We start from the raw sequence: 17995 nt of genomic DNA on the forward strand, positions 1-17995 counted from the left end.
AATAGAAGCACCTACATTCCTGCCCTCATGTCCAAAAAAATACCCATTCATTAGGAACTAAAGGGACAGGGACTTGAAGCGAGTCCATGCAAATGATGTTTGGTAGAAATACATGGCCTCATTTCCTAAAACAGTTTTAGGTTCTTTTGCTAGTCATTACAGCCACACAGCTGTTCCCTTCACTCCTTCTGCATTTGAAGTAAAACATCACATTTTACCGTAAACTTGAGCATAAGCATTTCTTTTGGTTACCCTATAGTCAATGATTACAGTACCAGAGAGGATGCTTACCAGCTCCATTAGCACATGAACTTTTAGCTTCAGCACAAACATTCAACTCAATTATTCTGTTGTGTGAATCACTGATGGTATAGCCAGACTCTCGCTTTAATGATGTCAAATCAAAGAGGTGGCCTATAGAGAGATCAGGGAACAACTTAATCTCTTTCAGACTCAAAATCAAGACATTTCTTTGTATTATAAACTTTCGGGAACTTAATTCAGTAGAAAGGCTAACCAGACCCTTTTTGCCAGCTAGCTTAGAAAGGCAAACAGTTACTTACTCACATTAACAGAGGAAAAACTAGTTTTGAACTATAGACTATTTATGTTCCAAGGGATATTGCAGCACAAGATATTTCTGCTGTCAGTAAGCTTGTTAGTCACCCTCCAGAGGATGTGTCACACTGCCCTTTTCTAACAAAGTCCCTCAAGAACACAAACACAGTAGTGTTGCTTCCAACAGCTTCTTCCACATACAAAATCCTGAGGCCTCCTCCTTACCTGTTGCAGGATTGGTTACCCGACAGTCATTTTGCACATTGCTTTTAAGAGGACATGCAGCAGCAGTGAACCATAAGAAGGTATATTCACAATCTTCAATGGCAGTTATAAGTTCTGGCTTTGATTCCTAAACACAGAACAGTGGAGAGAGTGACATCTCTATAGAGTGATAGTGTTAAGATTCCATGCCAACAGGTTCATCCCTGCAGCCTGTAGCTGAGCTCAATTCAAGCACACCAGTCCTAGAAACCAACACATCATCATGGTCCAGTGAATTTATCCAAAGTCCGAGTATTTTACTGTGATTATTTCAAATACACAACAGTACAGAATCACTGTCAGGAGAAATAAAATTAATGAGAGGAGAGCTAAAGGTAGCCTAGGCCAACAGAAAATCCAAAAGGCGATTCAAATCTCATCAAATAGAAGAGTACTTAATGGCAAGGCATACAGATGCGCAAGCGTTAAGAACTACGCAGCCAAGAGCATTATTTACTAACTGAAACACTTCCCAACCTGCACTACATTCATCTTCAAGATAGAAGCAGATGATCTGACACTATTACAGATGACAAAATTTGTGCCAACAGACTACAAAATGACCTCTTAAAAATTGCTCAGCATCTAAAATACATGAACACAAAATCCCAGCAGAAGGAACCCACTTACAATTCTGCTTTCATCACACTTGAGGCGCAATACTGTTGTTTTCTTCCGAATTTTATCTGGACACTGATCTCCATTAATGTATTTCAGGACAGAAGTGACATTTTCCCAATGAGGACCATCAGCAACTTCCCCAAGACTGGTACATTTTGTACCCTCAATGAGGGAGGCAGCAGCATCAGAAGGGCAGGAACCTATACAAATAAACAAAAACTGCATTATCACTCCAAATGTTAGTAAGGTGTACTTGCCTGGAATAAAACTCCACTACTCGACTTTCAGGTATATTATGGCTTCTATGGATCTATCTCCAGGCCATTGTCCAAACCATGCTCATTGGGGAGTATTTTCCCCAAAAATCACAACTAGCAGCAATTGTCTCACTTCACTTAAGGTCATGCAAAAAGTAGTGGCAGCTACCACAGTGGAAGTAGATTGCTACAGACTGGAAAGCTACAGTCTGGCCTTGCATTGCACAAAACATAGAGTCAATCAGAAGATGCCATAGAGAAATTCTGAACTGATTATTTTAATCTTTAAGAGCTACAGCATACTTTGGATAAGGACAGAAGAGCCAGAGTGACAAAGTTATCAAGAGAAGGTAAGAGCTGCTAGTGAATCTCACCCACTAAGATGGAAATCAGGCCCACAATCTACCTTTCCCTCTGGTGCTGAAACCACACCACTGTCTCCACATACTTTCCTTTGTGATTTTTCTCACCCAGAACAGCCATCAGCAGTACTGTCCTACCACTTGCCTTCCCTAGCTATAGGAAGAATATATCTTTATTTTGCACTTACGTGTAGGACTATATGGTACTAAGGGCTTGCAGACATTAATATAGTATTTCTGGGTAGTAGCAGATACAGCAATTGCCTCCCAGTTCTCTCTATGTCGCGTCAGCGATGAAAAGTCATAGAAGTTTCCTTCGTCATCCCTGTACAAAAGATTAAAGGCATGTAAAATAATTAAGTGTTTTAAAGTTGCAATTCTTAAGTTACTACAGTAATTTTAACCTGATAACTCTAAGCAGGGAATTACACTGGGAAAAGAAGTCTGCATTGAACTCAGGGCTCCCCAGAAACTTCAAATTCAGTAGAGAGATATATCACTGCACCAGCTATCCCCACGGAAACTGTCCACATGCAAACAGCTCTCAGCCCATGCAAGAGTAATTCCAACTTTTAATTCAGGCATGCTGGCTTTCAGTGCATGGCATGCACACACACAGTTACAGTGCACTGTTTCACCTTAGGGTAGTGACCTATAATGAGGCCAGATGTTCAAACTCTGGGCCAATTACTAGCCACATTTGATCCCACTAACGCAATCTTAATGAGCTAATACTTGGTTGTGACAGATTTAAACGACATTTTTCCTGAAGCATTCTTTGGTGGAAGTTTCAAACCGACAGTTGTAGTCTTACTCAAATTAGATATTGTTAAGTAATAACTAGACACTTCCAACAACCTAACATACTCAGCATTCAACCATCAATAAATACATACCAAACAGTACCCTTTTATTACTCTCCAGAAGAACATCAAAGTATTTTTTTTCCAATGAAATTAGTTTTCGGAAGCACAGGTTGCAAACGTTATTTAAAATATTATGCATTGGCATTGAATGCTACATTAGCTGGTCAAAACACAACAGCTAAAGGAGCAGTGGTGCACTGAATTGCAAGAAGGCCGTATTTGTCTCTCTCAACATACAGCTCCATTTTAGTTTTGTGGAAACAACTTACTTGTAGGAGCACTCAGTAGATTTAAGAGGTGGGCAAGCATACTGAGTATGCCATTCAAACATGTAGGTGCAGTCTGGAGTTTCCTTCAAAAATACAGGCTGAAAGAACACAAGACAAAAGTAATTTGCTTTCTCAATTAGACACATTGAAACTGAAATGTCTCAGTCATGCTACAGGAAGATCCAGGAACATACATATTATCTTAGAGCCACACTATGCCTCTGACCAGCTGAAAAGCATGGCTTCTCCCAAACCTCAGTTTATCCACATGCACACTTCTGATAAAAGGGTAGCCATTAGGAATTGTTGCCTCCCCCATGAAATAAGAAGAGGAAAAGTAATTCTAGACACCATTGTTTAAGAACAGGAAGCGATGCACAAATACAGACAGATACTAAAAGCAATTAACCAGCTTAGTCTGGCCATGTAATACCTGCTTTGCTGCACATTAAGCCTTCTACCTTTTATTTCTTACAAAGAAACAGCTGTTATTTACGGAAGAACATCCCTTCCTAACTTCTCCAAGAGCTTTGGTAATGATAGACGTCCCTTAAAGGAACAACATGCCCTGATTTTCCTGGGCAATGATAAAGGTACCATCCATAAATAGGAAATTCAAAACATTCTTCTTTTTTTTGTCCCCTACCAGGACCATTGAATCGCCTGTCTAACCTGTAAATGATCAGGCATGTTCATGTTCTTCACCCTACCCTTCCATACTTTAAAAAAAGAGGGCAACTCTGGAAGACAGTATGTACAGGAAGCATGTTTTGAAACTAACCTCAGATGTAGTCTTGTCACAATAGAATAATATGGCAGTTGATCTTTCATATATTTTATGACATTTTTCTCCACTGGTGTAATTAATCATTATTAAACCATTTTTGAAAGTCAGTTTGTCTGTACGTAAGCCTAGAAGCGAAGAGTTGAGAAAAGTCAACAGCTACAGTAAACATACAACTGCAGTAATGCCTCTGGCAACAGGGTCACACAAACAGCAATAACATGCACAATTAAAGAACTGATAGACAGACTTCAATCTTCCTCTAAAACTTGCAATCTAGTTATTGAGTGACTACTCCAGTACAGTAAGGTTGAGCTCATTTGTAACTGAGTGTCAAGGTAACTACATGTATGACATTTTATCTGCACATTAAGCAGAAGCAGCGAGGTGCTTTATCTCATTAGATGTACAAGATTAGCAAGAACCCTTCTTCTATTACACCCTGGCTAATCTTCCCGTTCCCTAGGTTTGTTTCGGTAAGTGCAGTACCTGCTACTTTTCTGAAAGTACTGTCCATCTTCTTTACTTGACAGGATGCAACACTGTGACCCTGTGCAACACTGTGACCCTCCACGCCGCAAGGTTGTGTTATTTCTCCACAAACTCTGAAGTAGTAGTCATACTCATCTGTGCTCACTTTTATGTCATCATTGGAAAGTGGCTTCAGGTTGAAAACGTGACCATACCTTGGATCTTTCACCTGGCAATCCTTTCCTTTAAAGAAAAGTTAAGAATTTAAAATACAACTTAAGATCTACTAGCCTTGCCAAATACAGCGGGGATAATTAAGGCTTACTAAGACAAATAAGGCCACAAAAATGAGTAGCTACTTTAGTGCCTTAACACTGAAGAACCATCTTAGTTCAGCTAAGGAACTCATTTCATGAAGTCACCAATATCTAGAACTATGTGACTATGTATAAATGGCACATTTCTTTTATAACTGTCACTAAAGCAAGATGCAGAAGTCACACTGTAATTCAAAAACTACCTCAGAGTGGTCTCAAGTGCTTCCTTCAGCTGTGCTGAAGGTTAAGTACAGAATCAGAGACACTAAGTCCAGAACTTGCTTAATTATCTAGAAAGAACAGCAAGGTCACAAAATCAAAGCAAAAGGTGTCTGAGATGTCAGTCTTGTATCTTCTTTTAACAGCTCTGAAGTTTGCTGATTTAAGAAAAAAATCGGTCATAGGAAATATTTACTCCAGCTAACAAATCTACAAAGATGTATATAAAAGAAGATTTAGGAAAATTCTTGTTTCATGAGTCTCGTTAGCTGATATATGTCAGTGACTTTGCTGTTGATCAACTTCTCAGTTTTAAAGTGACTCTTTACTAAATATTCTGCAGCTTTTTAAAAAAAAATCATCAGATTGTATCACATGAACATTATGCTCTTCTCAATCATACAAGTTGGTAACAAGCTAAAGACATCAGTTTCCCTCCCTTCAAAACCACAATTCAGTCACCAGTGTCCTGCACAGTAATTATGTGCTACAGAGCAGTAGTTTGTGAACATTCCTCATGCCACGTGAGATCACTGGCAGTTTCAATAATGTCTAGGACTGTTGCGATAGATCCTTTACAGGAAGTCCAGATGTTTTATAAGGAATTATCTACAAGCTGCAAAAAAAAGCCTGCAAAGGCAAAGAAGATGCCTACACACTTAACCTTCCATCTAAGAGATGATAATCAAGTACCAGAACTAGAACTTGTGATTCCTTGTTGTACATCCTGGAGTCAAATGCAAACCGAGACTCTCTCACTGGTCTCTCCCCCATTGTTTAACAAGGGCCAAGTTTAAAGCCTTGCTTCCAGTCTACAGTGAGGGACAAGGGAATGACTTGCCAGGCATAGAATCAACTCTGTTCTCATGAAACCTGATGCTTTAATATTTACTAGCAAGTCTGTCTGTGATTTAATAAGGTAGTACAATGCTTTCTTAAAACAGTATTATTATACAAAAAACCTAGATAGGCAAGTACATTTGCCTGTCATCGTTAGATAGGATTTGTAGTTAGTTTAAAGCTCAGAATAGGCATCCCTCCACAAGCCAACACTTTTTACAGAAAGATTCACAGGGCAAGAAACCAACATAGCTTCCTAAGTATTTACTACTTGTACAGTTTGATTGAGAATTTAAAGCTCAACTAACTACACTTACCTTCTGCTTTGTGAACAGGACATGCTGCCAAGGTCCTCCAAACAAAGACAAATTCACAGTCAGTCTCTTGCTCCAACACTGGTGATCCCTGCAGGAAAGAGCCATATGAAGGAGGCTTACTACAAGTAAGCCTTACTTACACTGCAAGTCTCAAAACATACATGCATGGCTTTTTTTTTTTACTGCAGTTTCACAGTCTAAGATCTCCACTATCAAATTCCAGTACTCATGTTCAGCAAAGAGCTGCTTTTGGTGGCTCACAGGATTCTGATAGTTCACTGTTGTGTTCTACAGGTTCAGTAAGGCAGACAGAGTTTTATTAAGAAGAGACAAGGAAAAACCTGGTATGTAAGTTTTTGCTTTTTAGAACCAGTCTCTCCATTTTAAGAGGAGCAAGCACGGTCTATTCTGTTACCAGCACTAAAATTCTCATTAACAACAAGTAGAACAGAAAATTACCGTTGTTTGATCACATTGGAAGATTATACGTGTAGAGTAATGCTGATTCTCTTTGCATGTGTCACCATTCAAGTAGATAATGCTTAATGACCCATCGGTAGCAGCCTGGGGGTTTATCTGAATGACTCCAAGGTTCTTGCTTTTATCGGCGTATTTCACACAAGATCCTATGGCACCACCTACAGGAAAAGAACTGGATTTTAGCTCAAAGCTTTGACAACCAGAGTTAAATTTATTGTAAAATAATATAACAGGGTAGCTTAAGAGAGCTTTGAAGTAAACTGTCTCAAACTCCTGAAGCAGAACACAACACACACATATTCATAAATACAGATAGAGACATTGTGTACCTAAAGCCTTTGAGGAATAGAACAAGTTACTGTCCTGCAAACACTGAAATCTTTCAAACTCCACTGATTTATCTGGTTCCACAGACTTGTAAAAGACTACAGTAGTGTTAAATACATTGAACTGGCTAGAAATGCAGTAAGACAGGGTATAAAGCTTCTCATTCTGGCCTCATTCAGTTAGGAGACTTCAACAATACTTGACTTTCTGTACTAGTTTCAGCTGGGTAGAGTTAATTTTCTTCACAGTGGTGAGTATGGGGCTGTGTTTTGGATTTGTGCTGAACATAGGGCTGATAACAGAGATGTTTTTCTTACTGCTGAGCAGGGCTTACACAGAGCCAAGGCCTTTTCTGCTTTCATACTGCCACACTGGCAAGGGGGTGGGGGTGCACAGGAGGCTGGGAGGAGACATAGACAGGACAGGTGACCCAAACTGACCAAAGGGATATTCCAGACCATATGATATCATGTTTAGTATATAGAGTGGGAGGAAGAAAAAGGAAGGGGGGACCATTTGGAATAATGGTGTTTGTCTTCCCAAGTCACTGTTACACATGATGCAGGCCCTGCCCTCCTGGACATGGCTGAACACCTGCCTGCCCATGGGAAGCAGGGAATTAATGCCTTGTTTTGCTTTGCTTGTACACACAGCTTATGTTTTGCCCATTAAACTGTCTTCACCTGAAACTGCTCACTTTCACCCTTTCTCATTTTCTCCCCGATCCTACGAGTGAGGAAGTGAGCAAGCAGCTGCATGGGGCTTGATTGCTGGCTGGGGTTAAACTATGACACTTTCCTATCTTCTTTAAAAAATAATAATAAAATCACAGAACCCAGCAATACTGCCCTCCATGCAATTTTCCCAAATGCACTCACATACATCTCAATGCGAGAATCCTGATAAGCATTAAGACTGCTCTCAGTTTGCAAAAGTCTGTTTATTAATACTCCTGACACATGTCACCCAGGTCTAAGCTATTTCCATGATTAAATAGACAGAGTCAATAAACCCTACTAAAATACACAGGAACATCCTTCTGACTATAACGTCTTGCATCAGAAGCCACAAGTCAAGAAGTGCTTGCCACTTGGCTTACCAGGACATCCAGTCACATAGGGCAAGGGCTTGCAGACATTCAAGAAAAACGTTCGCTTTTTTGCTTCCTTTGAAGTGTCTATAGCAACCCATGGCTCACCCTCTTTGCTCAAGTCACTTAAGTCATACTCATTGCCAGCAGCATCTGGAAGAAATGCAGTAAACTGAGAGAACTTACAGCAGAACTGGGTTTGAAATGATACCGGTTTCACTGACAAATATACAATTCAAAATAATTTTCAGAATCCCATTAGATACATATTATGAGAATGTACTGTTGCCACCAGAACATCACTATGCCAAATGCAGATCATAGTTCCCCTGACAGTTACTTCCCAAATGTAACTTCTCCACAATTCACAGGCGCATTTTTACAGATGTCAATACTAAATTAACTCATTTGCTTCAGAGTTGGGCTGAAGCAGCATCAGTCACAATAAGGATTATTTAGTTTTCAAAGTAATTATCAGCTTTCTTGTGTATACCACAACATTTTAAATTAGCTTCTTTCCCTGTTTGTGTAAGTTAAACCTGCTTCAATTTGCCTCCTCTCCTACCCTACAACTTCTATAAAGATTTTAAGTCTTACAAATGTCTTCACAATAGGTATTCTTAAAGCCCTCCACTGACCAGAAGTTTGCTGGTCAGTTAGTCCTTCCAACACAGGACAGAGCCCACTCAAATTCCAGGTACTTACCTGTAACCTGACAATCTACAGGAGCAGGAGCACAAGCAAGAGCTGTGTGAAACTCAAAAAAAGTATCATGGACATCCAGCACTGTGTTTATCTCCTCACGCACAAACTTAAGCTCTCCAGGATATGAATCATTACAAATGAAAGTCACTCTGAACATGTCTGATGTTCCTGTAAAACAAACATTTATCTGCTGATAGTTCTGTTCGGAACATCTGAATTTAAGTTCGAACTAATACATGACATCACAATTTTCTAACAGTTTCTTATTACTAACTGCTTCAAGGATAATACTACTTTACTCCTTATGGACCTTAGCTATAAATATGCAAACATTCTTTAGAAAGCTATGAAAAATTGCCTAGGAGCCCCAACTACCTCTACAAATAAGAGACCAAAATGCCTTGACACATTTCAAGAACATAATTACCTTCACTGACCTGTGTTCCCTATGTTCTTTGACATATATGAAGAAACACAAAAGCTTTAAATTACTGCTTTTAAATTACATCACACGAAGTTCTGGGTTTGGGGGTTTTGTTTGTTTGTAAGAAGTTCAGTGTAATGACTGCAGAACAAATAATACTGATCCTATCAAAGCACTATATTTTAAGCTCTGTTTAGTTCTCAAGAAGTGACAGAATTATGTAAGGGAGTATTATGTGTCATCAAAATGCTTAGTAGTGTTATAAAAACTGTAGAACCTCTCAAAGCAAAATACGTAAGAGCTCAATCATTGCTACATATTATGTACAAAAATGTCACAACTGAGAAAATAAGAGATATCACCCCAGCAATTTGTACAGAGGACAAGCACACAGAAGCATCTGAGGGTCCTGAATTCAAAACCCAGTTTTCCCAAAGTCTTTTATTGCTAAAATGTCATATTCCTTTCTATGAAGCTCAGTTTCAGTATAATTGGAGAACATGTAGTATCAAAAAACTAGATACACATTTTTCATTCATTTTATCTGCAAAAGAGACTTAAATTAATGAAGTAGGTGTACATGAAGTATTAGAGCACTAATTCAAAAAATTCCATACAGGAGAGTATAAGCTTACTGAAAACTGACCTTTCAGATATGAAACAACTTTAGAGAGCACTATCCATGAAACTGAAGATAAAAGCTATTACTTCACTTAGAAAAAGAGCCAGAGTTAATTTTATTTGACTATCCATTTCTCTATGCAAGGACCACTATTTTTCATCTGCTAAGGAAAAAGCCCTATACTGTATTGAGTCACTTTCCTAGAGTTTTGAAATGCACATGTATTACTGAAAACTGAGCCTTTACCATTCTGTGTAGCTTTTTTTCTTCCTGAAATTTCCATATGAGCCAGTTTGTTTAAGTAATTAATACCAAGCCAAACAGACTTCAGTACATGAACAAAAGAAAGAATGAAGACCAGTCACACCAAGTTTTTACAATACAAGCATCCATTTCCACTGTGTATTTCCGGAACTCACCTGATTCCACATGAAGAGGACCTCTGTAGGTAAGAGTGAGAAACCCTTCACTGGATAGAGAGAGGGTTTTGTCCAATTCCACCCGCCTCACAGGTGTCAGATTTTCTCTTTCACACCCAGCAGCTGTTTTGCCATTGATTTTACCACAATATGGCAAGTGTCCACAAATGTTTAGCTAGAAGGTTTGAAAACATGTAGATATACAGAATATTAACTGCATCAGAAAAACAAGGTCCACGTAGCCATTTCTACATCAGTAAAACTCCCTTGCCAAGAACTATTTCAAACAACATGGTTGTCTTACAGTCTGGAAACGACAGACATTTCAACTATAATACAGTAACAGTATCCTCAATCTTCAGATTACAGGGTCCACAAATTCTCCCCACTAGAAGTACAGGGTGTGGTTCAGCAAGTTCATTCTTGGCCTAAGATACCACTACAGTTTTATCTGTGACAGCCTAGGACTACTGACACATGCAGATTACATTAAAAACACTGATATGGACAGATTAATCCCTTTCTAGGCTTTCCCTGTCGATTTCTTCAGAATCAGCAGGTAAATTGGTAGTACACAACAGAATCCATAAGGGGAAAATCATCTCAGAAAGGTAGCCTCAAAAGTGTGGCAACCTTATGTTCACCAAGAACCAGAAGTTTAACGCTTTTAAGACCATCTCAGATGAATGAAGTTATCTTTCATTCCTTCTCTCAATCACAGTGCTTTCCTGCCAACTCATATTTCCTAAGAGGACTGAGTGAAAGCTCCACTAGATCATTAAGCAAGACAAAAAAATGCAACAACAGCGCTCATAAACAACAGACTGCACAGTCGAAATCCTTACCGAGAAATTCTTCCCATTACCAGTAGCCGAATAGCCCTCATCAGAAGCCAATGGCTGCAGGTTGAACAGAAAGCCAGTGTTTGGATCTCGCACAGAGCAGGACTGGAAAAAAAAATTACAACAGAATTACTTTCTCCTTCTGCATTTCTTCTGTTTAGGTTTTACCTCTAACTTGTTTCAAGAACCAAAGTAGTGATTTAGACATATTCCTAGCCTGCATACCAGAACACCAGAATACAGCTCTGGCAGTAGCTTCATTCAATTCTTTTGTACATTTATTCAATTATTTTTGTTCACTGACATCAGCCACACCAACATATCAAAGTGGAATTTAACAGATGGCATCCATCATATATTAGTAAGAGCAAGGAAATTTTAACTGAGGGCTGTCTTCACACTTATGTGTTGAGACCTGTAAAGTAGAAGCAACTGAGTAGATTTCACAGAATATTTTGCACTGGAAGGGACCCTCAAGGATCACTAAGTCCAACTCTTTAATGTATGGCTCGTATGGGGATCAAACAGGGATCAAACCCTCAACCTTGGTGTTATTAGCACCGTGCTCCAACCGAGCTAATCTGAGGGTTTAGTGTGAAAAAAGAAAAGTCTCATTTGATGATCTGCACAAAACAAGGACAATACATATCCTTACATATAAACTCAGTTTTACAAGCAACGTAGCAAGGGAATGAAACATTCAATTACAAGAGCAAGTAAACTGTTCTCAAGAGAAATCACCTGAATACTTTGGTCAGAAATTAGACATTTCAGAAACACTTCAAAAATAAAGCAATAAGATATCACATGACTCCATCATGATCAACTTAAGATTTCACTTTAGTTAGTTATCTTCAAGAGCCATTTAAACACAGCAACCAAGAGTGCTAGAAAAAAAAAATAGTACATTGGGACTACAAATACAATTTACATTCTCCTTTCTCACCTGAGAATCATCTTTTGTTTCTTTGACTGGGCAAGCAGCCTCAGTTTCCCATAAGAAAGTGGCCACACAATCCAGAATAGCTATAAACCGTGGGCTGCTACTCTGGAAACAGATTGCAGAGGAAGACCAGAGTAAGTGTAATAGCTATCACTTTCTCATGTTTGAGATTCCACCTTGCAAGAAACTGTCAGGTTCTTCTAAAAGACTTCACTACAAAGGCATACAATTCTCACCCAAATTCCCTCTCCCCGATTTACCTTGAAGGTCATCATCGAAAATTTTGTCTAGTTAAACACTTACCATGTCACCAAGCATTAGCCAAGAACTGAATCTGACATCCAAATACTCAGATTAAATTCGATATTTAATCTAGACATGTGTAACTAGATCTTGTCTCAGTCTAAGCTTTGAAGAGTTTTGGGGTATAATACATAGTCCATAATTTAAAAAAAAAAAAAAAAAAGCAAAAGTAAAGCAACATAAGCCTGTTAGGTGAGGTACCAAGATAACAGGAATATTAATTATATACACTTCATGTCAGTTTTCAGACAAAAGCAAAGCAGTTCATGTCTGCAGTTCATAACTGCTCCATGTCACAGATTTTTCAACACACCTCTTAGGCTAAAGAACATGTGGGTGATGAGAGTAAGACCTGCAGATTCACAAAACCAAGCAAGCTTAAGTCTAACAATCCCCTCAGTCTAAACTTCAATATGTGGAGTTCTATCACTGAAAACTCTACATATTTAAGAATTCTAGAACTAATAATCTAAGGAGGATGCAGAACCTAAGCCTGAAGATACACTTTACAACATTCTTCCTCTTAAGAGGGTCCATAATGTTTGCAGTTTTAAGTCCTCATGTATTTTTCATGCTAATTGGACCAGTCTGAAATAGTATTGTCCATCAAAGCTGTTAGTTTTTATCTAGTTCTTATTTATGTAAAATACTGAGACATGTGCTTCTCTATCATCTAAATCAGCTTTGTTTTTATATCTCTGTTTTAACACCTCAAGAAGTCTGCCTTGTCACAAATCTGCTATACACTACACGTCTTCATGTGGTTTCATGAAAAACCTACTATGATGAAATAACAACTGGAAGATCATTTGTCCTTACAAGAGTGCCCCTGGAACAGACAAAGTGGATGGTGGTGGTATAAGTAGTTGTCTTTCCATCAGCATTGATGCACACAGAGCCATTTGCATAGGTTAGAGAAACATGTCCAGGTCTTTCAATTACTAGTTCTTTGCTGGCAACACCAAGATTACTAATAGAAGTGACTTCAGAATAAGAAGCCTAGAAATAAAGAAAAGCATGTCAGCAACATTTAAAAAAATAGATACAACCAAGAAGAAAATAACCTGTATACAAGAGTATTGTAGTAGGTATCTTGAGAGTTTTGAAGGTAACAAAGGTATAGAGATATCTCTACATTTCTCTCCCATTCTGTTTCACATATGTAACAGACAACCTCCACAACCAGGATGGGGGGGGCAACAAAGAATCTTAAAACAAATTTTTTCCACAGCTGATTCTAAAACAAGCTAGAAGCAGGACAAAATATCCAGGATGACAGCCTGTTCCTAAAGAAATGTGTATTCCTAGCAGTCTCTGAGACTCCAGCAACTCATACAGAAGAGATGCAGTCTGTCTGCCTTTGAAACACAGGGCAAAAAATCATGACTGTCAAACATGACATTGGTACACTTGTAAAAATTAAAGCTTTGGTCTCTGAAGAGGTGAACAGGAGGTCTATCATTCTGCTATGGATATGCAACGGTATGGGTACACAGAATATTCCTTTGCACAAGGAGTCAGAATTCACAAGGGTGTCTTAATCTCACTTGTGTCTGTTTCAATCTCACTTGTGTCTGTTTCAATCTCACTTGTGGCAAACCAGCTCTGAGCTGGGATGTAAAGGGTACTCACAGAAACAAGCCTGTATTCCATCTGACAGACAGATGCTCGCCGGTCACATCCTGGGACAGCAATCAGGGGTCGACAGACATTTATGTAGTACTTCTTGCGCTCACTTGGTCTTGAATTATCCATGGCATACCAGTTTTCACCTCTCTTCTCAGATTTTGCTAATCTGAGCAGAAAGAGAAGTTCTACTCTAAGAACACACATTCCTCATAGACTCTCTCTACCCTTCTCAATCTCAAGAAACAGAGCAACCTGAAGGCATTCCAGAGTAACTTTTCCCCCTCATTTTTAAGTGCTACAATTAAGAAAGAATACTCCTGGGACACAGAGCACAGTTGACAAGGTAGTAAGTTTTTATAAGCAAAACCATCCCAAAAAGTCAGTTTACATCCTAGGAGGCAATTCAACATACTAGAGGGATTTCAACACACTTGCAGTCAAGACTGTTACAACAGGTGAAGCTTCTGGTGCTGTCTACACAGGAAACCAACTTCAGCCAGAACTATCAGCCAGAACACCAAACTAGAATAGCTAAGTTACACTGCATGTGTCACTTTCCTACCTTGACAAGTCATACTGGTCCATGGTGTTGCGATCAGTCACAACACATTCCAGTGGAATTTCTGGACAAGCATGTTCAGTGTACCACCTGAAGTTGTAGGTATAGCTATCTTCTTTCTACAAATGAGCAGAATAGGTCAGAGAGGGTTTCCACACAGATGACTTTGCGACTCATAGCTACTCCATTATATGGAGTATATATGCCATCTCCCCTTGGTTTTGGGATATACTTTCTCAGACTGATTTTTGTTGGTCTGTTCTGTTATAGATCTTGTCATTCCCTGTGTCATCAAAAATGCTCTTGCCAAAAAAATCTGCTCTGGTTCTGTTAAACTGCTCTCTGTTATGTTACAGGACACACAGTCCTACCGTTTGTTACTTCTCAGCCAGTTTGGCTTTTTCCCAGCTAGAAATAAAAGACAATCAACAGCACTAATAATTACATGGCCCAGGGACTAGAGGAGAGTGAGGTAAGAATCTGAATCCAGGTAAACAGCTTAGTGTTCACTGGCCAAGGTAAGCTTTATGGCTACAACAAGAGTTAAACAGACCAAGAGAAATAACTATTTCTTTTAGTCTGCTTTATAGGTACTGGATATTTCCACACATAACACTCTGCTTGTACTGACCTAGTAGTTATTCTTGTCAGTATTTTAGGATGGAGACCCTTGCTTTCTTCATACAGAGCTTCTTACCTGATATTCAGGCTGACCTATTCCAGCATCACGGTCACACAGGAAAGTTATAAGGGTAGATCGCTGTATTTTATTCTCATTGTTGTATGCTGTACCATTTTTGTAGGTCAACTGAATCAGGCCATCATAATATGAAAGTTTGGAACTGGGCAGTCCAAGACTCCAAGACTGATCCTTACTAGAAAAGAAGAAGTGAGTTTTGAGAGTGAACAGAATGCAAAATTAATTGTCTCTAAGAGAAGTCTTACAAATAGTAACCACACAAGTAAGTTTATACAAGACACCACAGCAAGATATAATAATAAAATAAGGTTGATTAGACCTCCGTGAGCTGGGATAAAAAGAATGCTGCCAAAAGGAAACTTAAAACATGAACAGAAAAAGGAAAGGAAGTTACATATTGCTTAGATATCTAGAAAACTTTAATACTCCCTTCTCTAAAAGAGTGACAATACCATCAAGTTCTCATTCTCCAAGGCAGAAGTCAAACTGCAGACACCCTCAACTGCAGACACCCTCAACTTGGGGTCAAACTGGCCTCATCCAATTATATATGGGCAGTGAAGACCTAGCACTGCACAACAGCTCTTTGCTAGGTATCAGCTTTGGTTCAGGAGTGTTTCTTCACTCTGACTTAACACTGACTCTATCAGACCTAGCTTGACCATTTTCCCCTGAAGAACATTTTAAGGGTCTGCAGTGAACTCTCCTTGGCTGGAAGTAACTCAGATAGAGCCAGCTAATATACAGCTGCAAGTGTTTGCCCTGTACCCCATCTCTGACCTGCAACCTGAAATGCAGAGATACTACCTCAGACATAGTTTGTAGGAGGCAAAAGCAATGATGCTGTCGGAGTAGCAGTACACACTGGGACCATGCCTGCGCAGCACATTTAGTAATGGAGATCATAAAATTGTTAAGGTTGGAAAAGACCTCCCAAATCACCAAGTCCAATCATCATCAACTTAGCACCACCACCAAATCTTTACCACTAAACCATGTCCTCAAGTCCATATCCACACATTTTTGAACATTTCCAGGGATGGCAATTCCACCACTTCCTTGGGCAGCCTGTTGCAATGCTTGACAACCCTTCCCATGAAGAAATTTTTCCTAGTATCTAATCTAAACCTCCACTGGCACAACCTGAGCCCATATGGTGCAACACCTAAACTCTGGGCTTCACCTCTGCCTAAGGCAGCCACTGTTCATCCCAAGGGCAGCAAGCTCACATTCTTTAGGCCAGCTCCTGGAATACAGCTGACTCCCAATCTCTGGATTGTAGGTTGCCTTAATACAGCTGCAGTAGTTAATCTAGAGTTTACAGTGCCTTTGGATAACAAAAGGGAGAGCAATGGGCACATCCCATCCCACAAGTTAGCTGTAAGTAAGATTACATGTATGTGCATTTGGCTTGAAACAGCTAGCAGTGTAATTACTGCAAATTATATGCAAATTACCTGAGTCTACTACAGGTAGCCCAGTAATTACTTTACATGCAAATTGTTCATTGTTGCACACAGACAACAACACATCACGCAACGAGAGATCTCTTAGAGACAACAGAATTAGTTACTCACCTTTTCGTTACTTGGCAAGCTGCTGACTTTGTGTGACACAGGTCATCAGGCAGGCTGCCACAGACGCTTATGTAAAACAAGTACTCCACCGTGTCAACCTTATAGGAACTTTTTGCCTTGGCCAGAGGTGATAAATCAAAAGAGAAGCCTAATCAGGAAGGAATAAACTTTATCAGTTCGATTTTGTTCCGATGTCTCTCACAGGTTTTGATTCAGTCAGTCACATGGCTAGTTCACCTCCCCCTGAGTAAGTCTCCTTCTATGTAATTACTGTTCCAGAAACAAAATGGACAAACTAAAAGCATGATTTCTTATAGAGAGAGATTTACTTCAGTAAAATGTGCATTTCATCTATTTTCCTACATTCACTAGCGGAGTATTAAGCTCATGCTGTTCTGATCTTCCATATGCACGTACTTAAAACTGTGGGTGCTTATAGCATTAGGCTGAACTCACTTTACTCTTGAGCATCAAAAGGACTTACTTGTTGTGGCACAAGTTCTATCCCTAATGACCTTTCAACTTGCTGAACAGAAATACATACCTGCCTGAGGATCAGAGACTTGACAGTCATCTCCTTCAGTTTTAGACAGGACACAGGCAGCAGCAGTATACCAGTCAAATGCATATGAACACTCACGCTCAGCCATCAAGATTGGAGCACTTTCTAGATCACCTGGTATCACAAGAGCAATGTGTTATGCATACAGACAGCCAGGCTGCCAACAGGAACTAGGAGTCTACCTAAGAACATTAATTTCCCGAGAAAAGCAGACCAAGATAACTGTTAATGAAAAATAATTTTGATTCCATTTTCAAAGAAGAGGTACTTTAAGTCTTTGCATCCTCCTCCCCAAAATAAAATTTTAGCCCAGAAGTAAAGGTGGAGGGCTCAATCTGCTCCTGAGAACTATCACAATATTTGAAAAAATGTCTACTTTGACACACTAAATTGGTGTGTTTATAACAAAGCAATAGCTGTATTAGGAAATAATGCATAATCTGATCCTAAAAGCCAGCACACTTGGAAGTTTCAACTTCTTAAGGCTGAGGTAGAAGAACACAGGTTTTCTATTTCCCTGAGAGATAGTTAACTATCAGACTATTGTAATCAACATGAACAATATTAACTTCTGCAAATGTTTCTGCTTTTCATAAACTGCCAGCAGTTTAGGTACAAACCATACTTATTGGAAAAGAAGGCTAAAGTATCTGATCTCAGTTGAGAAC

General features: G+C 39.2%; 1 protein-coding gene across 1 annotated transcript in view; it reads right to left on the reverse strand.

Annotated features, from left to right (window-relative positions):
• IGF2R (insulin like growth factor 2 receptor) overlaps positions 1-17995 on the reverse strand; it is a 57587-nt gene that overhangs the window by 15718 nt on the left and 23874 nt on the right. The window contains exons 16-35 of the mRNA XM_017739421.1: positions 17310-17441; positions 16766-16913; positions 15186-15363; positions 14492-14607; positions 13933-14095; positions 13120-13299; positions 12001-12102; positions 11058-11159; positions 10213-10387; positions 8748-8915; positions 8052-8195; positions 6605-6783; positions 6146-6233; positions 4471-4695; positions 3979-4109; positions 3198-3295; positions 2251-2387; positions 1453-1643; positions 784-910; positions 292-414 (exon numbers count right to left, since the gene is read on the reverse strand). Coding sequence (XP_017594910.1) covers positions 292-414; positions 784-910; positions 1453-1643; positions 2251-2387; positions 3198-3295; positions 3979-4109; positions 4471-4695; positions 6146-6233; positions 6605-6783; positions 8052-8195; positions 8748-8915; positions 10213-10387; positions 11058-11159; positions 12001-12102; positions 13120-13299; positions 13933-14095; positions 14492-14607; positions 15186-15363; positions 16766-16913; positions 17310-17441 — 2907 coding nt within the window. The remainder of the gene's footprint in view (positions 1-291; positions 415-783; positions 911-1452; positions 1644-2250; positions 2388-3197; positions 3296-3978; positions 4110-4470; positions 4696-6145; positions 6234-6604; positions 6784-8051; positions 8196-8747; positions 8916-10212; positions 10388-11057; positions 11160-12000; positions 12103-13119; positions 13300-13932; positions 14096-14491; positions 14608-15185; positions 15364-16765; positions 16914-17309; positions 17442-17995) is intronic.

This window comes from Corvus brachyrhynchos, unplaced genomic scaffold (genome assembly GCF_000691975.1).
Source record: "Corvus brachyrhynchos isolate BGI_N302 unplaced genomic scaffold, ASM69197v1 scaffold14, whole genome shotgun sequence".
Taxonomy (NCBI): Eukaryota; Metazoa; Chordata; class Aves; order Passeriformes; family Corvidae; genus Corvus; species Corvus brachyrhynchos.